This window comes from Takifugu flavidus, chromosome 9 (genome assembly GCF_003711565.1).
Source record: "Takifugu flavidus isolate HTHZ2018 chromosome 9, ASM371156v2, whole genome shotgun sequence".
Taxonomy (NCBI): domain Eukaryota; kingdom Metazoa; phylum Chordata; class Actinopteri; order Tetraodontiformes; family Tetraodontidae; genus Takifugu; species Takifugu flavidus.
The window spans coordinates 10,818,309-10,844,564 of record NC_079528.1 but is presented as its reverse complement, the minus strand read 5'-3'; the positions used below and the strand labels follow the sequence as shown (position 1 = coordinate 10,844,564).

General features: G+C 46.0%; 4 protein-coding genes across 11 annotated transcripts; all 4 read right to left on the bottom strand.

Annotated features, from left to right (window-relative positions):
• Window positions 1–354: 354 nt before the first annotated feature.
• On the bottom strand, window positions 355–9,816 carry kdm2ab (lysine (K)-specific demethylase 2Ab). Its single transcript, XM_057042382.1, has 23 exons — window positions 9,619–9,816; window positions 9,235–9,275; window positions 7,954–8,092; window positions 7,276–7,354; window positions 7,143–7,189; window positions 6,870–7,048; window positions 6,654–6,760; window positions 6,490–6,583; window positions 6,246–6,399; window positions 6,047–6,162; window positions 5,766–5,892; window positions 5,421–5,689; window positions 5,252–5,329; window positions 4,839–5,099; window positions 4,512–4,640; window positions 4,192–4,278; window positions 3,748–3,972; window positions 3,612–3,641; window positions 1,524–2,515; window positions 1,282–1,445; window positions 1,047–1,193; window positions 755–970; window positions 355–669 (listed from the first exon to the last, which is right to left on the bottom strand). The coding sequence occupies exons 2-23, from the start codon at window positions 9,268–9,270 to the stop codon at window positions 488–490; spliced, it is 3,858 nt and encodes a 1,285-aa protein (XP_056898362.1). The 5' UTR covers window positions 9,271–9,275; window positions 9,619–9,816; the 3' UTR covers window positions 355–487.
• A 790-nt stretch (window positions 9,817–10,606) lies between these two features.
• On the bottom strand, window positions 10,607–20,151 carry stx3b (syntaxin 3b). 7 transcript variants are annotated; one of them, XM_057042949.1, is made up of 11 exons: window positions 19,748–20,151; window positions 16,416–16,490; window positions 16,239–16,338; window positions 15,981–16,055; window positions 15,794–15,864; window positions 15,572–15,680; window positions 15,415–15,488; window positions 15,182–15,316; window positions 14,517–14,627; window positions 14,170–14,280; window positions 10,607–11,308 (listed from the first exon to the last, which is right to left on the bottom strand). In XM_057042949.1, the coding sequence occupies exons 1-11, from the start codon at window positions 19,775–19,777 to the stop codon at window positions 11,231–11,233; spliced, it is 969 nt and encodes a 322-aa protein (XP_056898929.1). In that variant the 5' UTR covers window positions 19,778–20,151; the 3' UTR covers window positions 10,607–11,230. The 7 variants fall into 7 exon arrangements, 5 of the variants coding, with proteins under 5 accessions (XP_056898929.1, XP_056898928.1, XP_056898925.1 ...); XM_057042945.1 differs by lacking the exons at window positions 10,607–11,308; window positions 14,170–14,280 and adding exons at window positions 11,656–12,676; window positions 12,911–13,015 and having other exon boundaries at window positions 19,748–20,150; XR_008952023.1 differs by lacking the exon at window positions 10,607–11,308 and adding an exon at window positions 11,656–12,676 and having other exon boundaries at window positions 12,911–14,627; window positions 19,748–20,150.
• A 709-nt stretch (window positions 20,152–20,860) lies between these two features.
• ran (RAN, member RAS oncogene family) lies at window positions 20,861–23,561 on the bottom strand. 2 transcript variants are annotated; one of them, XM_057042951.1, is made up of 7 exons: window positions 23,443–23,561; window positions 22,678–22,735; window positions 22,447–22,531; window positions 21,833–21,958; window positions 21,562–21,749; window positions 21,313–21,483; window positions 20,861–21,243 (listed from the first exon to the last, which is right to left on the bottom strand). In XM_057042951.1, the coding sequence occupies exons 2-7, from the start codon at window positions 22,708–22,710 to the stop codon at window positions 21,199–21,201; spliced, it is 648 nt and encodes a 215-aa protein (XP_056898931.1). In that variant the 5' UTR covers window positions 22,711–22,735; window positions 23,443–23,561; the 3' UTR covers window positions 20,861–21,198. The 2 variants fall into 2 exon arrangements, with proteins under 2 accessions (XP_056898931.1, XP_056898930.1); XM_057042950.1 differs by having other exon boundaries at window positions 23,386–23,517.
• A 353-nt stretch (window positions 23,562–23,914) lies between these two features.
• ndufs8b (NADH:ubiquinone oxidoreductase core subunit S8b) lies at window positions 23,915–26,163 on the bottom strand. The gene is made up of 7 exons (XM_057042953.1): window positions 25,912–26,163; window positions 25,271–25,319; window positions 25,134–25,190; window positions 24,956–25,045; window positions 24,707–24,879; window positions 24,497–24,625; window positions 23,915–24,279 (listed from the first exon to the last, which is right to left on the bottom strand). Exons 2-7 carry the CDS (start codon window positions 25,317–25,319, stop codon window positions 24,148–24,150), a joined length of 630 nt encoding a protein of 209 aa, XP_056898933.1. The 5' UTR covers window positions 25,912–26,163; the 3' UTR covers window positions 23,915–24,147.
• Between the last annotated feature and the right edge of the window lie 93 nt (window positions 26,164–26,256).

The window sequence follows — 26,256 nt, the reverse complement described above, 5'->3', positions numbered from 1 at the left end:
AACGTCCATAAAAAATAAACAGGCTGTGCATAAATCGTTTCACATTTACCCCCTTTGGGCAAAGCAATGTGGAGCACTGGGATGTAAACTGAAGTGGGAGGATGATTAAGACTTCAACAGCAACAAGGATGCAGTTCTAGACCGAGTGTGAAGATTAAAAGTGTCTGTTGGCTCCTGGCGCGACGGCAGCACGGTCCGACATCTGTGCGGGTTCTATCGCTCCCAGCGAAGAAAGAGATGTTCCGCGCTCATCGCCAAAAGAACGACGTCTAATGCTCCTGAGTCTCCTGAAGAAAAAGTACTGAAACTTGAAAAGAAGTGTTTTTTGTTGGTTTTTACCCCAGCTGTGGAGAAACCCTTCAGCTGACCTCGGATGCGAGTCAGCGATCTCGATCGTACAAGTGCACGTGACCGTTGAGACGCACGCAGACCCTCATCAGGACCGGCCCGCGCCCTGTCCGCCGTCAGCAGTGGGAGGAGGCGGGCGTTAGGATATCCTCTGGATCAGCTTTTCATCCGACAGGCAGTAGAGCGTGTTGACCGACAGCTCCGAGATGAAGGCCTCGCACGCCTTCCTGGAGACGCCTTTGCAGCCCCGCAGGTCCAGCACCGACATGCAGGAGAGGCGGCGGAGATACTTGAGACAGGTGTCTGTCAGTTTGCTGCAGCCTGAAACGAGACGGGCGCACACGTCAACGCCGGGCCGGCCTCGGCTCCCGCCTCCCGCCTCCCGCACGGGCTCGTGCGCGCTTACCTCCCAGGTTGAGCTCCGAGAGCGTGTTTCTGGTGGAGGAGCCCACTGCGGTCAGCAGGTTGATGGAGTGGTCTGTGAGGCTGTTGCAGTGCGACAGGTCCAGCTTGGTGAGGTGGGGCATGTGGCGGATCACCAGGCGCACGGTGGAGTCGCTGATGTCCAGGCCCGCCAGACGCAGGGACTGCATGTTCCGCAGCTGACTACGGTTGTCACAGCCTGGAGAACGAGCGGGGGAAACTTCAGAGAGCAGGTTAGGGAAACAGGTGGGGGGGTGAGTGTACCCCGTACTCACCCGGAGGGGTCACCAGATCCCTGATCTGAGTGTCCTTGACTCCGTCTGCGTACCGCAGGTCCAGAGAGCGCAGCAGAGGGCAGCCGGAGGAGCAGAGAGCCGAAACAGACGACCAGCAGCAACCTGCCAGCATCAAATCCTTCAGCCCTGCAAAAATGAGACGACAGTTGTGTCCGAGGCGATCTCCCCGCCCCCCCACCTTTCATTTTAAATGAGTCTGTGTTTAATAAAGTACCAGGCAGGCGGCCGACAAGCCAGTTGAGCTGTTTTCTGGAAATGTTGGTCCAGGAGAGATCGAGCGTGACCGGCTGTCTCTTTATGATGCCCGTGAGAGCCTGAGGGGTGACGGTGCGCTTGATGCTCAGGTCGATCCGTGACCAAAGCCGCTTGTCCAAGCACCTGCGGAGGAGAACACGCTCTGACTGGAACCTGCAGCAGAGAATTGTGGATTCCAAAGTGAAAAGAAAAAGCTCTCACCATTTGTACCAGTTTTTGCAGACGGCCATGCAGACGCAGAGATCCGCTCGGCTTAAATAACGGAAGACGGAGACCCACACTTCTCTCTCGCAGGCTGGCCCGGCCCCGCCGTTCTCCCTGTCTGCCTCGCTCCCTCCTTCCTGCAGAGCAGACAGGGGGACGCGGGGGTGACCCAGCTCGGAAGCTGAAGAACTGGAGCCCACGTTGCCCAGCTTAGTGGTTCTGCTGGGCTTGGTTTTCTCCGCTCTCTCTGGACGGGAGCTCCGCTGGACCGCATGTTCGCTGTGGGCGTGTGAGGTTCTGTGTCTGTTGGAGTGCTGATCAGAACAGGGTCCGCGGTCTCTGATCGGGGGTCTGCTGAGGGCTCTGCTCTGGTTGTGTAATGTAGACGTGGCAGTCTGAGGAGTGACGGCCTCCAGTTTGGGGACAATGGCTGATGGGTCCCTCGCGGCTCTGCTGGGTTTCTGTAGCGTCACTTTATAATACGAGCCGTCTTTTCCACCCGTTTGAGTCTCCATTTCTTCCTCCTCCTCTTCTCCACTGTTTTGGTTTCCCACCTCCATCTTTTCCTCCTCTCCGTCTTTGGTTGCTCGCCCCTGACTCAGGTCAGGCTGGTTCTCTTTGTCCAGTCCTTTTCCGTTACGTTGTCCCGTCTCTTCTGCCTCCTCGTCGTCGCTGCTGCTGCTGCTGGTGCTGCTGCTGCTGCTGTCTTCGCTCTCCTCCTCCAGGTCTCTTCCTCGGACAATTCCTCTTCCTGCCCCGCCTCCCCGCAACCTTACACCTCTTCCCCTCCCTCTGCGGGGTTCCCCCAGTGGCTCCAACACCAAGTTGTGGGACGCCTGCTGCTGCTGGAATGACCTTGCTCCTCCAGGAGCGCCGTTGTAAGGGGAGCCCTGCCCCCTGCCCTGAGATAATGTGCTTGTCGGCGAGCGCAGCCGGGAAAGCAGCCTGGATCCCAGCAGCCTGGGGGAACGATCGAGACGTGCATGTTTCTGCGGAGATGAGGGCGGTTAAAAAAAAGATATTGCACATTTTAACAAATGTGACTACCGTAATTTCCGGACTGTACGCCGCTAATTTTTTCCTACACTTTAAACACTGCGGCTTATTCTACGGTGCGGCTTATTTATGGTTTTTGTCGTGGCGCACTATCACAACTATTGTGAATCAGTCATTTTTACTAACTCTCATCAACGTGGAAAATACTAGAAGAAAAGCATATGATGCGACTTTTAAGTTAAAAGCGATCACTCTGGCGCGCGTAATCTTGGCATTACGGTAATCAGCATTAATTGGCATTATGGGAGAAGGTGGAGACGCCCGCCTGAAGAACTGATCCAAAGCAAAAAGACGACAAAAGCTTTTAGACGTAAACATCGCAGGTGGCCCGAGCTTGAGAACGTTCTGGAAGACTGGGTGAACACACAGAGAGCAGGCGGCCGCGGTGTTTCCGCTGTACAACTCAGACTGAAGGCAAAAGCAATCGCCAACGCCATGAAAATAGAAGATTTTTGAGGTGGGCCATCGGGGAGTTTAGATTGTTCATTGTTGAGTAAAAAAGCATAAACAACGTAATTTGTGTGTAGCTGATACAAACGTATATTTCAAGGTAGCTGCATTACAGACACCTTTAGAAAGAAAAAAGCATTTACCGGTACAATATATTTATGTTGCTAAGTGGATTAAATTAAAGGTTAAAAATCCTGATGTGATAAAATTTGGATTTAAGGTCTCTGTATAAACAGACAAGTAAAAAGAGTGGCTGTTGTTTCTTACCTGACTGTCACTTGTCAGTGACTTGTCTCTTACGGTAATAAAACCATCTACCGGTACTGAATGTTTTCGATCTAATTTTTCATATTACTACGTGGGATACCTGCGGCTTATAATCCAGTGCGGCTTGTATAAGTACAAAATTGATTTTCTTTCTAAAATTAGATTATGCGGCTTATAATCAGGTGCGCTCTGTAGTCCAGAAATTACGGTATTTAATTACGGTTCCTTTTTTAAGTTTATTTAATTGGTTTTATCCAAAACTACAGAACTGCAGGGAAAATGAATGATGTTACATTTTAATATGCATCTTACCATTAAGACTTTGCTGCGCTCCAGTTTTATCTGTAATGGAAGAGAAGCGGTGAAACTAAAGGCTGGAGTCTCTCAGACCGCTCAGACTTGCTCTTGTTGATCACAACAGTGCACATTTAAAAGCCCCCCTCCTTACCCTCTTCTTAAATCGGAGCTCCAGTGCGCTCGCCCTTTTGCGGCTCTGCTGATGCTGCAGCAGCAGTTTCTGGGAAGGCGGTGGAGCCGTCGGTCGCGCCGCAGGTGTGTTCCGTGACCCTTTTTTCAACCCTTCTCCTACGCCGATGCCTTCCCGATTGCCCAGTTTCGATGGTGGTAGAAATGACGATCCCTCGGACTCTTCGCTTTCCTCCTCGCTGGAAGACTGTTGGGGAACACAAGACAGGTGTTGGTGCTTCAGAGAGAATTATGACAATGTTTTCAATCCTGCTGGCTGCCGCATTCCAGTAGATCTTACAAAAGACTCCAGGTCGTGTTGGTAACATAGACATTAGCAGTCGTTATTGATAACGAAAGGCACCGAGAGGTGAACTTAATTGTCGGGATTTCGAAACAGAAACAGGTTGAGGCGTGTGTTTGGTACCTCTGATCCCGAGTCCTTGCCTTGATAGCATTTGGGACATTCCCAGCAGCTGGGCAGATCTTTATTGATCTTCCCTTCACCGGGTTCCTGACGCAGAAACATTCGAGTTTTAAACGGCTGCCAAAATATCTGACAATAAATCAATAAATCTGAAGGCAACAAATCCTAGTGATAATCTTTACTGTCACACTGACTGGAAATTTTATTGGGCTGTTGTATTCTGCTCATCGCACATAAGCACCACAGTCCTGTTCCTCCAGCACGCATCTGTTACAGAGCTGGCAGGTAAAAAAGACGTAACATCTCTGAGGGGGGGTTACCTTAATGCACTGGCGATGGGCGATCTGTGAGCAGACAGAACACTCCATCAGCGAGTAAGTGCTTGGATCTGATTCATCAAATTCTCCTTCTCTACATATGGCACATCGGGCTGTGTTTGGCAGGGCCGGCTGGAGGAATAAATCAAAATTTAATAGCTTCTGGAGTAAACGCAACATCAAAATTCAATACTTTACATTCCAATGTTTTCTTTTAATTTTTAAAGGCGTAAATATGATTGAAGTTGAAATCCTTTCAAATTGGATCAGGGTCAAAGGTCAGCAGCACATGGCTTCTTGTATAAACAGCAACCATGATTGAGGACTCACCGCCAGACACTGTCTCATGATACAGCCTTTCTTCATGCGCCCTGGCCCGCCGAACTTCCTCATGTCGTGGCAGTAGATGCAGTTGCCGCACTCCTTCCTGCAGCAGCCGGCGCAGCGTTTACACCGCACCCGTCTGCGCCGTAGCGCAGAGATGGAGGAGCTTTTCATGCGCTTCTGACCGTGGGACTTGTGCAGGGTCGGCCCCAAGCGAGGACGGTACAGGACGGGCGGAGGAACTGCTGGCGGTTGGTACCATGCCGGCTGGGAAAGCGAGATAACCGAGAGTTAGCTGCAACAAATTTGTGTTGAGCAGCTGACATCGTTCTAAGCAATCCTAATATTTCTCCTCGGCTGAATAACGTGTGTTTGCAGCAGTTGCGGGGAAAAAAAATAAAATGCTAGTTTCAACTCACCCTCTCAGGCCACTTGACAATGGGCTCTCCAGTGTAGGACAGTTTAGGGTCATCCAGAGCACACTGCTTCAATACAGCCTGATCAGATGAGGTGAAAGACAACAAATATTAGAAGACAGCAGAAAAGTCTGGTGCAGTGGGATTCCTCCGTCAGATGATGTGCACCCACTTTGATGTTATTCAGCAAAGCTGAGGGATCCCTGATGCCATCAGGGACACACTTTTTATGGTCTGGCAACTCCTCCAGTTTCCCTAAAAGATTCCACAAACCCTCCATCTCAAAGTTGGTCAGCACATGCTTCGGTTTGTGGACTGCAGTTGCTTCTTCTTCCTTTTTGACATCTTCACTGACGTCGATGCTCCCAGCCTCAGCGTTGACTCCATCGGGGGCGCAGTTGCCAGACTGATCGTAGTTTTCCAGGTCAGTCGGCGCCAATCCTGACAAGGGAGGCAAGACAGAGTTTTAAGCCTATTTCAGAAAGAAACAGGAAACGTACCAGACAACAATTCTTACCAAGTCCAAGGGAATATTTTTGGAACTCGGGAGTGTAATGGGACACATTTGTTAGGCAGTAGAGGTATCTCTCGAGGACATACCAGCACATCTCGTAGTAGAAAGGATAGCGGAACTTTGCTGGCACCTAAAGGAAAAGAGCGAGGGAAATGTAATACTGAAGCTTTAATGTGATTTTTGTGGAAAGTAAATATTGAAACAATCCAATCTACCGAATGTTGACTGAAATACCATGCATAGTTTGTCATCCAAATAAGTATAATATGGTAAAGTCTAGGTACCCGCGTCCGATCCTCGATGCTGTAGATGTTGAGCTGCATGGGGATGTTAAAGCTGTGCAGGAAGTTACCCCCAAACACCAGAGTGTCCTCGGGGGTGTATACGGCATGGATCCACCCTGCGTGTACAAAACACCCAAAAGCTGCTGATGCCTATCCGGGTGGGAAATGTGTGCTGTTCAAATGTCACACCAAAACACACCTGAGGGGATAATGAAGGTGTTGCCCTGCCTCAGCTCTATTCTCTGGCAGTCGTAACACTTGTCCCCCAGGAAAATGTCTCCCTGTTTCCCTGACAGAACCCAGTTTTCATACATGTCCAGATTTTGTGGCGTGGGCGGAATCAGCCAGAACACCTGCAGGGTCAGTGGTGAGGTTTCCATGCAGGCCGATTTACTTTTCAAATGATTTTGCAAGGAAGTGAGAAAAGCAAGACAGATTCAGACCTTTGCCCCTCGCAGGATGTGGTACCAGACCGAGGTGCCTCCAAAATCGATGTGGAAATCCGTGAAGCAACCCTGCACACTCATGAGACAGTACCTGAAGAAGATGGTGCAAATGCGCGTTAACAACGGCAAATCAAAGCATTTTATGATACTGGTTTACTTACTTCTGTACTTTGGGATAGTGCATGTCTATGATGGCGTTGGTGGAGTCTCTCTGTCTTTCCTTGAGGTGTCGCGGCCACATGTTGTCAACCCAGTCAACCAGATCCACCTGTACAATAAGAACCGTGATGATAGTTCGACTTTTAATAATAATAATAATAAAAAAACTCTGCTGTGGCTGAGCCCAAAAACACCGAAGCAGCCATTGTTGGACTGACCGAAGCTGGTCGTTTAACTAGATTCTCCAACCGGGTGTGGCTGAACTCCAGGCTGATGACGTTGTAGAGTTTCTCTCTTTCCGACGGCGGCGTTTCGTAGTAACGTCGCCACTGTGCCATCGACATCTCAATGCCCTTCTGGGTGTTCACGTCCATGACATCCACAATGCGTCGACTACCTGCAAGAGATTTTAAAGGAAATTTCACCAGTGAGAGCGCTGCAATTCAATGAAATTATCCGAGCAATATCCTACAGTAAGATGAGAAACTTACCAACGCACAAATTGACATCACTCACGCTGAAATCAGGGTCTGGCATTCTGCAAGAGGGGGGAGACGTTATCCGTAAAGAAACCGTCTTGGGATGTGATATCTCTGACAGTTAGCACACCACCGGAATACTTACTGTAAACCAAGGCCATCGCTGTTCTCAAAGATAATGGGATCCCTGAGCCCTTCTCTCTGAATGTATTCAAACGTGAACTCTAGACAGGAAATGAAAAGACACCGTTAAATAGTACACAAGCTAACAGGAGGTCTGAGCAGTGCTTGAAGGTTCAGGTCCTTGAGTTCAAGGAATTCCCCCACCTCTCATGATTCAAAAGTATAATGACTGAAACTTTCACTACCATGAGAATTATCTCTATGGTGTTTCAAGGAGACAAAATAAACTTAAAATAAATTGTGAATAAATTAGGAACATACTGGATTTTTCAAAAACTCTGAAGAAACTGTCAGGAGCCCGGCAAAGGATTAAAGATTAAAGATTCAGCCCAGAACGATACTGGGAAGATTTTGGAAACCAAACCACCAAGAGAACTCTCTCAGCTCTTATCACTGTAGGACAATAATGAATTATGTTGCTCAGTTCTGGCATTCACGACGACCATCTGATGAGAATTATCCAAAAAAGATTTGCAAAAAATGTTGCTATAAAGTAAAATACAATCTCTAGGACACAGCACCAAGAATTACAGACACTGAACAAATATTTAAACTCAGCTATCCTGAGGCCATATGGTTCGTGCGTATCTTCTTCTCAATTGGCTGTGAAACATTCCGTTTACTCAGTGAAATCATTTACCGTTCCCCTTCATGTGCTTGATCAACTCCGAGTTAAACCTGTCGCACAACAACTTCTCATCCAGGTCAAACGTTCGTTTCCCCTCGATTTCATCATCTGAAATTCCATCGTCCTGGTAGCGGCGCCGCGTCCCCGTCCGCTGGGGATGAAAGAAGAGAAAAGATGTGGGAACTTCATAGTGGGAATACAGAATGAACCGCAGCTCTCAAAACAATATAAGAACAGCTGGATATTACCTACATCACCGTCACGGGTCCAGCATGAACGTGCACACAAAATCAAGCCAAAAAACGCAACAATGCTTACACTTTTTTTTTTTTTAAAGCATAACTTAACGTTAGAGCCGTAATCAAAACAAAAAACCCAATTATAATCTAGACCGTGTTCCCAGCCAAATTGTGGCTAAAAACACAGAAAATAAGCCCATGCTAATCAGTTAGCCTGCCCCCAAATCAAGTGGGCATGTAACAATAAGGCCGCACAATAGCGGGGGTTAATCTTTCACTCAGTGACCCCCCCTTTACGTCTTTGCTGCCATTCATCCCAATAAGAACTGTTTGGCTAGACAGATGGATCAAGCACAACACCCCCAATCTACCCCCACATCATCACCTGGCCCACAAATGTGTGTTTATATGAAACGCCACCTTTGTGATCGCCTGCAAACACACCAACCAGCGCTCTCATGTCGTCAAATGACAATAATTAGTGGTTGAGTATCTGTAAATTGGAACAATTAAATGAAGGTGTAACAAACAAATGGCTCCGGGTATGACTACGTCATCAACGGAAGGTATAACTACATTTATTCAAGATTCAAGATTCAAGATAACTTTATTGATCCCTTTAGGGGGTGTCCACCAGGGAAATTAGCAAATTACACATGGATTGACCCCCAGAGTGTCCGAGCAAGGTGATCTTTTAACAGCAAAGGTAAGGAACTGGCCAACTGATAATTTCGTCCTGGCAAAGGTTACAAGGATGGAAGGAGGGGAAGCAGAATCCCAGTAGCGAGGGAACAGTCCCACGGTGAACTTGACTTTTCGCTGAACTCTTCGGATGAGTTCATTAACCTTTGCAGGGCGACTCATAAAGCCAAAGACCACCGGCGGCGACCTGCTAAAGAGGCGAACGCGGTTATAAACAGGCTGCGACCCGCCTGTCAGAACCCCCAAACGGGACACGGACGCGTTTTGGACAAGAGGCACTTTGACGACTGTTGTAAACATCAAACAAACGTTTAAAGGATCCCTTAGCTACCGGCCGGTCCGAGCTACTCACCAGGCGTTTGCTGTACCGTGTATGTGGGTCCTCCATAATACCTACAACAAACAGGGAAAGCGTTAAAGAGTAAAAGCGTATTTTGACGGGATGTCGCTCAGAGCCGCATCTCCAGGATCACAGCACAGCTAATATTCGGAGTGAGCTGCTTTCGCTACAGAAGAATGGCGACAAGAGACATTTGCCTTTAACTTCCGTTGCAGCCTGCAGACTAGCGCGGCTATGTTCCATTGCGAGTCGTGTGTTTAAATAAGTCTTTTATCGTTTGCCTCCCTTTAGCTTTTGAGTCCAGCTCACTTGACAATCCCTTTGATAAGTGGTCGGCTAACGCGAGCAAGCTAGCTAACTGACATTAGCCACAGTTGTGAGCTTCTTGCTCATTACCTTCGCGTTTTAACCCCTTTCAACAGCAGCGGTCCACGTCTTGCCCGGGCTACGGCCTTGGATGTGTCCCGGTTGAGTTTCCCCCCATGTTGCGAGCTAGCGGCTGCGTGTAATGTTCTGTTTGTTATTGTGCGAGAAAGTTAAGACGATTCGACGCTTCGAGCCGCCATTTTCAGCTGGTCAAAAAACACACACATACACGCAAAAGAGGAAAAAAAAAGAAGCTGAAGTCCCGCCCCCCTACTACAACTGCTGCAGTCAAACTGGCCTAGACGCGCTCTCATTGGCCCAGACCCGTGCTATTTAAACACGGTCTGAATATGTTAATACGGGAGTGCGTTTGTTTTAAATCATGGGTGGATGTTTTTACGTTTGAGGGGTTTTACACTGTACACTTGTACACTGTTGTACCGTAGATATTTGGACAAGGCGGAGCAGGAAATTTCAAGTAATTACTGCATCTTGCTAAAAAAAAAACATTTGAATAGGCAAATAGACAAAGAAGTGACAATGTTCAACAGCAGACGAAAGACCCAATGTAGGCAAATATTAATTTAATCGTGTAGAAAAATCGTTCGTATCATAGGTTCCATATGATATTTCAACACGTATCTTGTGCAGTTATCACCCAAAAAGATTTCGCAATAACTTTTCTTGATGAAAATATAGGGTTTTTTTTTACAAAAAGAGGGGAAGTAGCTCAGACCGGTGAAACCAGAAAACCAAAACGAGCGCATCCTTTATCTAGACCCCGCCCTGTGGTGTGGTGGTGGGCGGGGCCAGTTACTGGTGAGGAAGAAAAGGAGAGATGAGGAAAGAAATCAGGTCACCGAAACGAATCTCACATGGTCGCAGCTGCTTTTTAAATCCCTCACCGTGTCAGACAGTAGATCTACAAGGAGAAAGGTTCCGCAGCGTCTGCGTGTACACATACGATCTTTATGATAATCGCCACCCTCCCGAACACAAGAAGCCAAACACGCCAGACTTCGGCAACGCACGCAAATCATTTATTACATAACGGGTTTAGAAGGGGTGACGCAGTGCCAGTGGATGAATGTTACAGAGAAGACCAGCAACAAACGCATCAGCAGCAGCACAGGCTCATCTCACGCACGCACACGAAAATTGAACAACAAAAAAAACACATAAGACAATCATATTGTGAAAACCGACGAGTTGAAATACCATATACTCGTCCATTTCAGGAAACAACATATGTGCACGAGTTAATCTCCACAAAAGTGCGTTCATTATAAAAGGTGTAATGTGATTCAAATTTTACTTAACATGCTTCCCCACTGAGCACCAGCAGGAGGCGCCAGCCCACAGTCGAGTTGAATTAAATTAAAATACCCCCTTGAGCCTTTTCAGAAAATAAATCTACACATAACACGTTTCCAAACACTCCACACAGCAAATTAATTGATTTTAAAATTAAAAGACACGAGGGTAAATACAACGAACTGGTTATTTCTTATGCAAAAACACTAATGGGGGCGCAAAAAAGGAACTCAAAATCTATTTTCCTCCCTCTTAGTTCCATCAATCCATTCCAAGAGTATTAATTGAACTCTGTAGCAGAAAAGGAGATTCACTGGCGTTCAACCTTTTATGAGAAGAAGCTGTAGAGATAGGAGAAGCCCACGATTCCAATGATGGCACAGCACAAGGTTATCATCATCTTTTTCTGCGGATTTAATCAGACAGACAGCCGTCAGTTGTTGGGGTTAGGATTAAAATCGTGGGACAAACACAAAATACTATTATTCTCAGTTATGGGGACATCTGGTTTAAGGGAGTAACTGGGAGTGAGAAAAAGGTCACAGAAGTTTGTGTGTGTGTGTGTGTGTGTGTGTATGTGTGTGTGCAGAGCAAAAAAGAACTCCTACCTCATCTGTGAAACTGAACTTTGCAACACAGTGGTTAACATCTGCATCAGTAATAGCTGACAACAGCTTCAACAGACAGTAAAAAAAACATGCCCAAGGCTGCAAATCCAAACTAGTGACACATTGATGAGGGTAGACAAGCAGGTGATGGCAACATAACATCCACTATTTATTAAAATAGAACATTTTTACATGTATTAAAATCTTTACATTTATTTCTGTCTAAATTTACAGCGTCTTCACTTTGCTCCTCTCACAGCAGCTGATGGTTTCAGTGATGCTGAAAGACAAAAAGCTTGGAAGAGAAAACATGTCTCCTTGGTGATGAACCTTCAGTCTTGTTTACAGTGTTCTTTGAATTTTTCTGCCTCTGCATGATACAAATTTCAGAATAAATAGAGTAATCCAGCAACTGTGTGTGAACAAGCTAGTGTTGAGTTCAATCATCAATCCTCAAACTCTTTGGTTTTAATCAGCAGATTTTTTACATTTGCAGTGAAAAGTATCATACAAACGATGTCTTGGTTTAACGTTTTTTTGTTTTTTTTTTAAAAAGACCCATATTCAGGGCTAAATGTCCACAAAGCCTAATAATATCGTAATTATTTACACAATCATAATTTAAAGAAAGAAGACACCTGTTGAAATGTCAAAGTGCTGAACTTCCCCAGGACCTTTCCAGTAAAGTGAACACAGAGTAGCTAGCTTTAAACAATGTGTCTAGGCTCAGTCGGACAGGAAATGGGGCAGACTTTCTGAATGGTGAGTTTGAAATGGCGAACACTGATTGCTAGAGAAAGACTGATTGTTTGGCCATTTCCCTTTTTTGCGGCCACACTGATGTGCCCACTGCGGCGCCCCGTGCTGGCTTCAGTCTCGTTTCTGCAGCACAAAATCAGCCAAGAAGAACTCGTTCTTGTTATTTTAATGCGTCTTCTTTCCCCTACAGGTCAAATGAGCAGTTTGTTCTTTTTAACTGATGAGTGACATCAGTGGGGTCAAGTTCGCATCCTCAGGGAGGGAGGGAGGGTAAAGTCAGCTGACAGATGGTGGAATGGATGACGACAATGTGGGTGAAGGCAGCAGGACCCTTCTCCTGCTATGGTGTCCGGATGAGGAGGATGATGATGAAGATGATGACAGCCCCCACCGGTTATGATTTTCTTCTACAGGTGTGCATGCAGATAGAGGACATGGTGAGAAACAAGCATCCCGACTAAAGAAATGATGAGAAAGCTGGTAGATCGACAGCAACCAGAGGAACACACGCTCCCACACCCAAGTTGTTTAAATACACACACACCTCAGCAGCCCTCCGGATAGATAAAACACACACGCAGTGGAAAAGCTGCTCCTGAGCAGGCCTGACAGCCACGCCCTCTGTGGTAACAGTTACTCACCCTCCGCGAAGCTCATCCACTTCACTGCAGTCCCACTGACAAGCCAATAATGAGAGCCAGCAAGGCCACCAACACCAGCACAACAATCACTATTATCACCACTTTCTGTTTGGAACAAGCGACAGGTCCGTCAGACTCATTCACAGGAACAAACACTTTCAACTTTTGACAGACATATCATTAATGCTACATACGTCACACCAACTCTGCAGTAACCTGAGGAAAATATACATGCATAGTATGGATTCCACTCGTGATATATGCTTTTGAATGTAAAGGAAACTGGCTGAGGCCTAGTCACCAAGCGTGACCAGTGTTTTTATGTTACTTGGAGACAAATATTATCAGTAAATAAATACTGAAAATGAAGAGAAAAAAAGAACAAATAATGAAACATGAACAAGTTTAGAACAACAAACAACAATGCAGCAGTATCACTCAGCAGGCTGAAAAGAAGAGCAGTGTGCGTTTGTGTGTGTGTGTGTGTGTGTGTTCGGGGATACTGGGGTTGACAGACTGGCAGGGGCTCAGGAGCAGGTCGGGTGGGCAGGTCATCACTGGGGAGGGTTGCCTTCATCCGGCAGGTTTCCCAAAAGCATATTTTGTGTGAACAGGAATTTGGGCAAATTTAGTTGTTTCTCACAGAACAGCTGCTCTTGGATCAAGACTACCTGGTCCTCTTGGCTCCTCAGCCATTTACACTCCCAGAGTGACCTAAAAACCAAGGAACGTGACCACGAATAACTCAGTTTAGAGGCGGCTCTTAAAGAGGGAGGTCACCGACACGTCCTCCTCCTCATAGGGGCTGAGCAAGCCTGCTCAGAAAAAAGAAAAGGAAAACTGCTCTTTTACATGCTTAGTAATGCAAGCGGCGCTTTACTTGTCCTTGTGGATATTCTGGGAACTGAAAGTAGCAGGTGATTCGGGATGTAGGACGGGGAGATCGTCTCGCACATCCATGAGTGTTAAAGGCTCTAAACTGGGTCACTCTGGTTTAACCTCTTATCTTAAAAACACCCTTTTGCTCTCAGGAATGCGTGCAGTAAACTCCAGAGAAGAGTTTCAAGAGCATCACCAAGAATGTGTCCTTGGATAAATGACCTCTTTGCTGTAGGATGACGTCCCCGTGTTGCTACAAAAACACCAGTATCAGCTCCAAGGCCAGGAGCTGGAATCTTGATCCAGCTTTGTTGCGACTCAGTCAAAGTCAAAAATGCTTTTGGGAAACCGAGCCGCGCTACCCAAGCGCAGGCACTCACGCGTCGAGCTTCTTGCTGAAACTTTGCCGCTTTCTTAGTGTCGGCTACAGCCCGCTCCACAAAGCCCACCGACTGGTCCATGTTGCTTTCGATTCTTTCGATCATTCCACCCTGACGGCGGGCGTCGCATCAGGAGAAAGCAACGCATAAATATATGAAGGGATGCATAGAAACAGAGAAAGAGGCGGACTCCCCGGCCGCGTGGTCGGCATGGTTACTGCAGGGGCGCATGATGTGTGGACACATCAAGTGGTTGAAAAGTGACAAAACTGTTCAAAAAGTGGCGCAGCTGTGAAAAAGGAAGGAAATAGAAAGAAAGCGCGCGCGAACGTGGAGGAGCAGTTTACCTTCCGTGCTTTGGTCTGGTACCTGACCGCCTTTTTGGTCTGTTCCTTCGCCACTGTAATGTGGTCCACGGACTTGGACACGTTCTGCTCTATGTTATTTACTATGTCACCCTGGAAAAAAGAACAACAGCCTTCAAAAAGAGCACAACCATTCACCAGCAGGAATACAGGAACGTTCAGGTTGCTGCTTATCGACGAGGCGTCGATGCCGAGACAAACGTTGACGTCTCAAGACATCGAGCGTTTCCTCAGAGATGCAAATAACAACACAAAGAGCAGGACAACACCCTTACCTCAAACAGGGCTCCCCCTCAGAAAGCATGGTGCAAGCAGTAATAAACATGTGGTTAGACTACGGGAGGATCAGTGCACGTGGGGGCTGTAATGTGAAATGGGCTGTGGTGTCTGCAGGCAGGCCGCATTCGAACATCTTACTAACACGCATTCAGGTCGGTTCCACCGAGACCGAGTGATGAGATGGCAGGAAGGATGAAAAGGAGGCTTTAAGAAAGAAATGGAGCTGGAAAAGAGGAGACAGACACAAATGCAGGTGTGTGGTCGGAGGCGAAGGAGAGAATAAACAGATTCGAGTTGGGCAGAAGTTCAGAATGGACGATGGAGCGAAGGGGAAGCGGTGGCGTGGCGGGCAGGTGGACATGCCGTACCTGGCTCTCCACCAGCATGGCGATGTCTACGAACATGTCGTGGAGCTCTTTGATGCTGCTCTCCAGGCGGACGATGTCCTTGTGCCTGGATTCGATCTCACTCAGGGCTTGTTTGGAGATGCCAGAGTCCACGATCTGCGTTGGACACAAAGCGCAGGTACTGTAAATACAGACGACAGCAGAAGCACCCGAGGCTGACGCAAAGCCGTGCACAGACGCTGCACAGCACGCACCCCTGCAGTGAAGACTGCTGCGTTGCCGCTCTCCAACATCTCCTCCAGTTCTTCGTCCGTCGTTGCTTTCCCAGCTGAAGGAATATCAGAGTTACATACAGAGACGAGTGGAGCGCGTCCATGTGACCAGACCAACGTGGACGTGGGCGTCACTCACTGATCTCCAGCTGTCTCTGAATACGACCTTTACTCCTCTCCCTGAAGTCCACCTGGGCTTCGTTGTATTTGGTCATCACCTCCACAAACTTCCTGGACAGGACGGCGTGCTGGAACAAGACCAGAAATAAAGGAATTTCCCCAATTAAAGGTCAAAACAATATTAAAATAAGACCATCCCGGATGAGGATGGTGCTCAACATAAACGGAGGACGTAATTTACCTGGGATTTACGTATCCTCATGTCAGCCGACACCCTCTCCTGCTCCTCTGACTCCAGATTTCTTTCGATAGCTGGAATTCCAGATTCAAGAATGACGCATTACTGCAATCACTAAATCATTTTAGAGTATTCTGATTCGGTGCTGAATGCCCCAAAGCGCCGCTTGATCCACGTGTGTCAGACTCACTCTTGAGTTTGTTCCTCGCATTGTTAGCCATCTTCTTTATTTCATTGGTGATTGCTTCCAGATCATCTTGTGTTTCTGCAAAGAAACAGAGAAAAGCGACCTGAATGGCAGTGGCACCACCTCCCCAGAGCAGATAAATGCAGAGTGTAAAACAACACACGTACAACACCCATGACATGTGGGCAAAATAGGAAAAAAGAGGAAGTGAATTTTACTACGCGATACGGAAGAAAATGTGGAAGTGAGAGGACATCTTACTTTGATCTGACGTGGGAGCAGAGAGGATGACCGAGTAGAGCTTTTTGACTTCTGACACATTTTCATCTATTTTGTCGATGCTGTTCCTGATGTCCTCAATCTGCAACACAAACGTGCACATTTAAGCTAAAAAAAAACCTCACACTTAGGTGAACCATGTGTCGTCACCACACCGACCTGACAAAAGAAGTCGTCCATAAAGGCGGCGTTGTCCACCGCAATCTCCACCTCCTCATCGTCCTGATCGCAGGTCTGCCGTGAACAGAGCGCAGACCTTCAGGATTAATCGTTCTTAAGGGTGTTTATCATAGGGCGTGGCTGCACAGCAGTTATCATTTCGCTATACGCTTCAAATAATTCTTAGATCCTACCTGTATCATCGTGTTTTCACTGATCATCTTGAGCTAATGCCCCCAAGGTTTTGTGTAAAGACCTGCAGCATCTGTGGTCCCTTACACAGACACACAAATCTAGTGAGCTGGTGACCCAGGTACATCTAGAGAGTAAATACACCTGTGTTGTCCTGGGCCTGTGTAGGTGGGCAGAAGACCTCAACTGATACTCCTTAACTGGCCATAAAAGGACACCTGTGTGCAGGTGTCGTTTAGGTATATTCTTGACCAGAAATACAATAAAGTTACAGTAAACGGCCTCTTTATGTAGCCTGACAAACACATAATCCCAAGTCAAAAATGCCCTTTTTTATGGAGGTGATTTTACAGGCGTAGAGCAACATGTGATTTAACGCTGAAGTCTCGTGATATCACTCAGCAGGTGTGACAGCCAACAGCCCCAACCTGCTGATGTCATAAATGTATTAAAGTGTCATTCAGCAAACACAGGGCAGTGCCCCAGGTCGGCCGCAAGGACCTCAGCACCCGGATGGATATTTATAGACTGAGGGACCGGAGCCCAGCACCAGGAACTCCCTCTTCAGGCTGTACTAAAACAATAAATTAAAAATAAGGGTCATGTTGACAGTTTCTTGTGTAGCAAATAAGAAAACAAACACCTTTTCCTTTTGAGACTCAAGACTGCAACAGCAATAAACCAGCAATGATCTGTGTTTCTGTCCTTAAACTGATGTCACTACACGACTTTCCTGGAGAATGTTAGCAGGGTTCAAAGTCAATGCACCTGTGCACTTCCCTGTTTCAGATTCAGGTCATTTATTGTCCCACACGGGGAAATTTACAGTGCAACAACAACAAGAGCACGCAGAGAAAAAAGAGATAAAATCAAATAGAATAGTATTTGGAATATACAAAGAGGATGTATATTTACAATAATCCGGGTGTTCACTTGGATCATGTGACCAGGGAACAACTGTTCAGCTTAACGATACCAAATAATTCTCTTAAAACCATTCAAAGACGTTGCATCCTGACTTCTAAACACATAATGCTGTTCCTTGGCCTTTTATGCAACACCTAAACTTTGAATTGCAAATGTAGCTATAGCTAGCATTAGCTGTGAACACAACCTGGGCAGAACTGCTGGTATACTGCTCGTTTCTTTCGTGAAATGTTCCATGAGTTTATAGAGTAGCTGTTGCTTTTTTCCCCCCCACGTTATGCCCACTCACACCGTCTCTCTCTCTCTCTGGTAGATAAGTGCGCTCGCTCACTTCCTTCCCAAGTCTGTCGCTCAGCAAAAAAATAAAGGAGTGATACAGTCCTTACACAGATAAGCAGAAAACACTTCTTTCCCGGTATAAGAGGTGGATGGGAACATTAAAGGGAACAGCATTTTCTTTAACCATGAGGAAAACAACCATCTTAAAAGCAAGAGTCTAAAGATCATTGTAGCCAACGTGTAGAGACGCTTCACAAAATGTAGTTTAGTCAGAACAGACAAATCCATTGCAGGTTGAGGCCGCTGAATATCACTGAATATGTTTACCGCCGTCAACTTCAGTTGCTTCTTCTTTGTGGGTCTTTTACTGCAACCGTCTTCAGTAACCAACACGTTGTTTTACAGAGATCAGGCGAGTGACAAGGCCCATAAGCAATACTCAGTTTTAGGAACTTGGGGAATTATTTAGGGTTATTCTGCATCTGCGTTGCAAAACACGTTCAGTACTGAAGGACGTTACTCGCCTGAGGAGAACTGTGAGAAGGTTATAGCGGCTGGGAACCATCGAGATACAGGAAAGGCTCATCTCGTCGTGCGACACCACAAACACTGTCAGCAACATTTGCACCCCAACAAATGAGAATTTAAAAAGGTGGGGAAAAAAGTAAAAGCAAACATGACTTGTGAATAGCAGCAAGCACCCAGGCTGCTACCATTTGCCACAAAGAAAGTTACTGGCATCTGAGAATGACATTAAAGCAGAGTGAAACCAACACATGAAGCCTGTACAACAACCCCTGACGAGGAAACACTAGCACATGCAGTTGACTACTGGTAGTTTGCATAAACCATAAAAACATAGTAAATGGGGCAAACCGTCAGTTGGAGCCACTTATCAGACTGTATTTATCGATCTCAAGTGGTGAAACGCTGAACTTGCAGCCGAAGAAAGCAGTCAGTTGAGCAGGAAGCCCAGCATTGGGTGAAGAGAGCAGAAAATGCTGCCAGCCTAATCCAGGCGCTCACACGCTCCATCCCCTATCCCACACAGATATGCACCCTCGATTAAAGCCACTAAGTTAACCATTACAGCCAATTGGGAAACCAAGGGTGATGGGAGCATGCGGATAAAGCAGAAAGATAAATAAAGGCGGGACTGATTGGAAAATGTTGCAGCTTGGAGGTAAACACCAGGATGGTTTTGGAGATCAACACCTGAGCCCATTCCTCGTGTCCCGGCCTTCTTTTCCCTGGGATGAGTGAGACACTCGGGCCTGGAGGGCCACACTTCAGCAACTTTAAACACAGTAAATATTTGGCCAGCAGTTTCAGGTCTCCATAGCAACCAATCCCAGTTTGGGTTACAATTAGGCCTCCCTCCAATGAGACGTTCACGGACACACGGGTATTTGATAAATGACGGTAATTATAATGAGTCTCGTCACTTTGCTGCTGCAAATAACTTGGACAATAATTAATGATACATTTTTCTGCATTCAAACTGGAGGTTTTAAACAAATACTAAAGGTAATCATTTTTCCTTTTATATTTTAAAAGAAGCTACAATGGAGCACACTATAACAGCAAATCCAGGCTTAAAAACACATTTTGAAGATCACGATTCTAAACGGCTTTGTGTTATTTTCTGTATGTTTGCATGACAACGGACAGGTTTTTCATGTACAATTTGATCCAAACGTAAACCAATTATTAGTGCCATTACGTAATCACATCATGCACCCATGCTGCTGGTTCAATTGTTTAGTATGCGTCAGGTTTAAATACTTTGAGCAAAATTCCACGTAAAACTATTTGAAGAATGAGATATAACCATTTTTATGCGCGGAAAAATGTTCTGTTATATTTGACCCATCATCTAACACAAGGGAGGAAATTAGCCAAAGTAAATTTCGCATTTCCTGAGCGCCACTTACCGCTTTGAGTTGCTCCAATCGGTCCTTCATTTCTCAGACAGATGACCTGACACCTTTAGCTACAGAGATAAAATCAATACTTGTGCAAAATGCCTCAAAAATGAGTCCAAATCCCTGGATTCCTCAGCCAGCTGGTGAGCTAGCTGTCCGTCAGAAACACCACCAGCCGACGCAACTCCCCAGAAGTCTTGAAAGAGTTGTCGGAGAAAAACTATTTTTCCGGAAAAGATGCGTCTTTCTGTCGTTTTTCCATGCAATATGGCTGCTCGGTTTAAAACCGGTGGTTTTTTTCTTTCCTAAATCTCCTCGCCCGGGGGATTAAAACAACAGTTGTGTGGAGCTGTATAATCTGTCTCCGCTGGCCGACAGTAATCATTCTAACGCACTTTTTCCCCCGCGCATGCGCAGGTCTTTCTTTATCAAGGGCGAGGAGGCCACGCCCAGAGCCACCTGCAGCCGGGATGCATTCCGGAATGCAACCGAATTTCCTTCCTTAGCAACTTTAAATTTGTTAAACGAGCGGGATTCAAGTAAATAAAACTTCCATCTACCCCCGAATACCAATTCAAAATGTTCTCTATCCCGTACTTACTTAATCCCAGTTAATTGATTTAAACCTGATCACATCGTATCACTAGTCCTGAATGCAGCACGGCTGTCGTATGAAAGGATGCGATGACGTGCGCCAGATTTGGACGGTGACTCGCACGATTCTATTTACATGCAAAGTAGCACTTTCAATTGTTTAAAACTATCCTTATACGCGTGTCTTCCAGATTACATGCGGTGATGCCAAGTTAAGACATTTTAGGTTACGAGGCCATATTAACGACTTGACGGGATTGGACCCGATTTATATCGCGTGTAGAGCAACGATCATGTGTAATTCCGTGAAGCCTCGGTGTGTTGAACACTACTGACATCTGGTGGACGATAAAAGCAAAACCATCCAATGTTCATGCGCCTTTCTTGCATAAGTTTCTTGAATATGTGAACAAATGTGCACCTGATCATCCCAGTGTTTGTGTCGGTCACTCAACAGTCCGTTTTATTAAGCAAATTCAAGAATGTGAGCAGAACAGAACGTGTGAATCTAGATTCAGAAGCTTGACATTCATATTGAGAGTATTTTTATTCAAAGTTTTCTCCCCTTTGTGTGTCCAATACACCATACAACAGCATAATTTAAGCTGGTCAAGTGCAGTGGCGGGTGCCTGACAAAGAATAGCTTGTTGCTATGCCAATGACAACACTGGGGTGGGTAGTTTTTAAACAGTGAAAGACAACTTTTTTTTTTTCCAACTTTCATTTTTAAAACAAACAAAAATGAATTCAAAAATAAAAATATCTGAAAAGGGATTTTACAGTTTAGGGGCAAAACAACTTCCTGTCCACAAATGGGGGGGTTGGGAAGGGGGAGGGGGAAAGGAGGGGGCCATGGTACAAATACTTTAGAGGTCATCTTCTTCATCTGGGAGTGCCGTTTGTGATGCGACCTGAACAGAACAGAGACGTCAGTACGCTGTCTGCGCCCTATAATGGGCAGCCACGGGGATTATACTCACATGGAGATCTTTCTCATACTGCGCAGCAAGAGCAGGATCCATAGTGACCTCTGGGGGAGCGAGGGCTGGCATTTCCACAAACTCCAAGTTAGGATCACCAATCAACTTCCTTGCTAGCCACAGGAAAGGCTTCTCAAAGTTGTAGTTACTCTTGGCAGAAATGTCATAGTACTGGAGACAGAAGGAACCGTTTGGATTAGAGGTGCATACATTGGATACTTGCATTCAGATCAGCCACTGCGCACCAACCTGCAGGTTCTTCTTGCGGTGAAAAACGATGCTCTTGGCCTTAACCTTGCGGTCTTTAATATCTACTTTGTTGCCACAAAGGACAATGGGAATGTTCTCACAAACACGGACTAGATCACGATGCCAGTTGGGTACGTTCTTATAGGTGACGCGGGAGGTGACATCAAACATAATGATAGCACACTGAGCTGTGGGAGAAACACAATAGCTCTTAATACAGAAACATTACTTCACCGTACAATATTTTAAAAAGGGATGTTGGGAAGAGCACCTTGGATATAATAGCCATCTCTCAGGCCACCAAACTTCTCCTGACCAGCGGTGTCCCAAACGTTGAATTTAACGTTTCCTCTGTTGGTGTTGAAAAACAATGGGTGGACTTCGACTCCAAGGGTGGCTAGGATTACAAGCAAAAACACATTAAAATGTAAAATCAACAAGTGAGTGATTAAAAAGACTGATTTGTACCAAAATAACTGGTCATGGTGGGAGTTACAGACAGTGATGTAACGAGAATATGAAGATAAGCAGGGTCTCTACTATTCCTTTCATCCCAAGAAATATATTCAAATACACCACAATCTTTATGGTAAATGAAAATTAACAAAACTTTATTTTTCTTTTTAAATGGAGCCGTTTGACAGCAATTGTTTTCCCATGGCATAAACTTTTAAGTTCTCGCTCATTTACGCACCGTGTCAATGATTTTAGGATGCATGACTGCATTCAAAAAGGAGCGAAACGGGTGAGATTGTGTATTTTCTGGTGATTTACACTGATGTTGTGGGGTTCTGCAGTTGCCTAGTTTGGGACTCATTAAGAGGGGACCGGGGCGGCTCGATGAAAACCGTTGGTCGAGATCCGCGCTAGCTTCGTGGGCCTTACCAACATATTTCTTCTCGAACTCTCCCGTCAGATGCCTCTTCACAAAGGTCGTTTTGCCGGTTCCTCCATCGCCAACCAAGACGAGCTGTGAGGGGGGAAAATGACCCGTTAGCACTAGTACAAACCGGTTTGCGACGCGATTGGCTCCGCTTTCGTAGCGCGCAGCTAATCTAGAGCCCATTTAGCAGAAAACTATAACTTGTGCCAGTGTAAATTTGTAACAAGTCTTACCTTGAACATCACCACCGGTACGGACTGGGCCATTGTGTCGGTTGTATCTTCTAGTTTGCTGAAGCACAACAAGAGGAGATGGTTAACACGTTGCTCGCCATCCCTCTCCCAACTGAAGTGATCAACAGCTCTAAGCTAGCCGCGTTAGCCATTACCCAATTTCAAATGCAATCTTTACAATAGGGGCAAATTGCGTTCGCAGGTCTATACGGGATCAAAAACCCTGATGGTGGTCAAACGGGTCCGTTATTCTAACGTTACTGGGCGCTTACCGGGCCGAAGGGATACAATTCGGTTGCGCCACAACGTGCGTACGCACTTTTCCTTGTCGACTAGAACAATCGAACAGCAACACCGTTCCTGTTAGCAGCCGAAGGCCGCTAAACAATGCGTTCCAATTAGCGCCACTTTTACACTCTAATGGACAACATTCCAATAAAGCCGGAGCAACAACTGGGAATTATATATAAATGCATATGAGGTGTCCCACAACGAAGCAGTTAAAATGAGGAAAAGCTTTGCGGACTAAATAGTTAGCACGCGTGGCAGGAGAACCTCTGCGAGCTAATGGCTAAGGTAGCTCCGAGGTAGCGTGAGAACAAAATAAAACGGCATTCTGTGGCTCCTCGGCGGTCGAATAAATAACACGGAGTGTATTCGACGTACACCAAAAAGGCTGCACTTAAGTTTAACGTGCACAACACCCACCGGGGCGCAAACGCTTTGAGATGCTGGATGGGCCGCGACGAGGGAAGGCAAACTCACCGGTGCTGCTACAGAGAGAAGAGAAAGCTAAATGGCTGCGTTCGCGGGAGATTCAGCGTGGCCTATGAGTCAGTTTCCGCCCTGGTCACGTGACCCCCGCAGCGGCTTTAAAGGAAACGACGGTAGGCCGAACTTCAGAGGATGTCCCCCTGCCTCTGCAACCCCCCCATACCGACACGGTTTACGGCGTTACCCGCCTCTGCAACCCCCCCAATAACAACACATATTACGTTGTTTTCTGTAGCGGCATCCGTAGTACAGTGGGTGGTGACACAATGCAAAACTATCTAGTGGTTTGAACCTTTCCCTCTCTCCCTTTGAACTTTTAATGATCTAAGTAGTTGATACATTGTGGGGAGGGGGGGTGAAGGATAACCTCGCTGCACCCATTTTATTCATTCTTATGGACCCAAAATGTGCAGGATTTGCCTTTTCTCGGTCTGCTGTTGCTGAAGTCCAAAAACTATAAAACTTAGAGTTAAAATAGTTTAATGATGCTCATATATGATTTAAATAATGCATTTGTTGAAGAAAAAAGAAAAAAATGAAACATTTGAGTATCTTACTTTCATATAATATCACTGCATAAGTAGACTTTCAGGCTATTACGTGCGATTGCGTTTACACTGCCTGCCTCTTCATATTTCTTCTGGCTAGGAGGATGTATGGTGTCCTAGACAGCTTTCTGCACACACCTCAGCATATCTATCTGTACAGGTAGTCTGCCTTAATGTTCTCTGATATTTCAACCTCCCACTGATCTCCATTGTTGAGCAACTTCTCTTTATTGTACAGCAGCTCTTCGTGGGTCTCGGTGGAGAACTCAAAATTCGGGCCCTGGCAAAAGATTTGGGAAGCCAAAAGAAAACATCTGTCAGTTTGTAGTCATATAGATGATGTAAGCTGCATCTTAGGTAGTCTGTATAGTTTCATACTGTCAGTTTAAGCCTGCATATTTATAAATCTAGATGCAGAATTTTAAATAATCTACTCACACGTTCCAAGAAAAAGCGTAAGAAAGTAGCTTGTGCAGAATTCCAGGTCGTAATATTACCTGAACAATAGCATCGACGGGACAGGCCTCCTGACAGAAGCCGCAGTAGATGCACTTGGTCATGTCGATGTCGTAACGCGTAGTCCTCCTGCTGCCGTCAGCTCGTGTCTCCGCTTCAATTGTTATGGCCTGTCATCAACACAGTCACCGGGAGGGTTAGGGTTAATTGTGTGACTCCGTGTCAGGAACCCAACGTGAGTGTGCGCTCACCTGTGCGGGACAGATGGCCTCGCAAAGCTTACAGGCGATGCAGCGTTCCTCCCCATTGGGGTAGCGGCGGAGGGCGTGTTCACCCCGGAAGCGGGGTGACAGGGGACCCTTCTCAAAGGGGTAGTTGATGGTGGCGGGCTCACGGAACAGATAACTCAAGGTCATTGCCAAACCTGTAGAAGCGGTGGCCAAAGCCTTTACTTTTTGTAGGCTCTCATTAACGACGATAGGAATCGGAAGATGTCTCACCTCTGAAGAGTTCAGTCCAAAGCAAAGTGGTGGCGGCCCTGTCAGTGATGGACCTCATATCTGTTGGCAACTCTTGAGCATTTACATACTCTGCATAAGACAAGTGGGGGGATTTAAAAATGGTCATGCCACTGATAAATGGTGTTATTAACTCTTGGTTTTGTAGCACTGTACTTACTATAACCCTGTTTCACTGCATTCTGACTGAAAGGGCGGGTGACATACCCAAATGACCCTGAAGATACAGGGCAAATGTTATCAGAACATGTCAGACATTACTCATAGGTTTAATATTAATGGAACACGCTTCAATACCTGGATTTACGTGGCAGTGCAGAAAGCGGAGAGACAGTGAAGCAGACATCTGAGCAAAGAGGACAAAGGGGTTTATTTAAAGGATTTTAAAAAAATATATATATGTAAAATAGAGGAACATTTCCAAGATGAAGGATGCCAAATAGCAAGCATCCTGCAATCTCGCGCCCCAAATCTCTCTTTTTACGTCAGTGCCTGACACGTTCATGCCAACCGGTCAGAATGGGAAAAAATCAAAACAAGTTTCTTTGTTTTTTAATTCGAAATAGTCGAGCCCACATATTAAACGGTCTAGCTTTCTGTTCGACTCCAGCTGAAAAGGACACAGAAGAAAATATTATTAAGGCATAAATAGTGCTGTTAATCACGACCCACACGGTTCAGTTTAAGTGGGAACACACACTAAATATTAACAAGAAATAGCAACAACATATTAGGATGTAGTTAAGATGATGTAGTTACTTATTCAAGGACACAAGTTTGCAGTTTTACTGAATATAACGCTCCCAGAATAAGCTAGGTGAACACAATAATATAAATTAAAAGCAGAGGCAATTTTACTTGGTTTCTACCGCCCAAAACATGCAATAGACTAATCACAACTGGTGAAAGCTCCAAATAATAACGACAATATAAAATACCTGTGGCAGAAGTTTTGATGACGCACAGTCACGGATTTCTTCAGTCTATTCTGGCTCCAACCACCGGGCAGCTGGAACTGCGCAATTGTATTAGTGCTGCGTTCAGGGGCTCCTCGTAATTTAGAAGAGCCAAATTTAAAATCACTCGCACGCAACACGTGTTTTGTCAAGTCATGATGAAGTAGTGGACACAACAGTGTAATTATCGCCAATTACGAAGAGACATTTCTGATGGGTCGTTCACTTATCACTATTCATGGGAAGATTATATGAACTAAATGACGAGAGAGAGGAGAGAAAAGAGAGAGAGAGAGAGAGAGGGGAGAGAGAGGGGAGAGAGAGAGG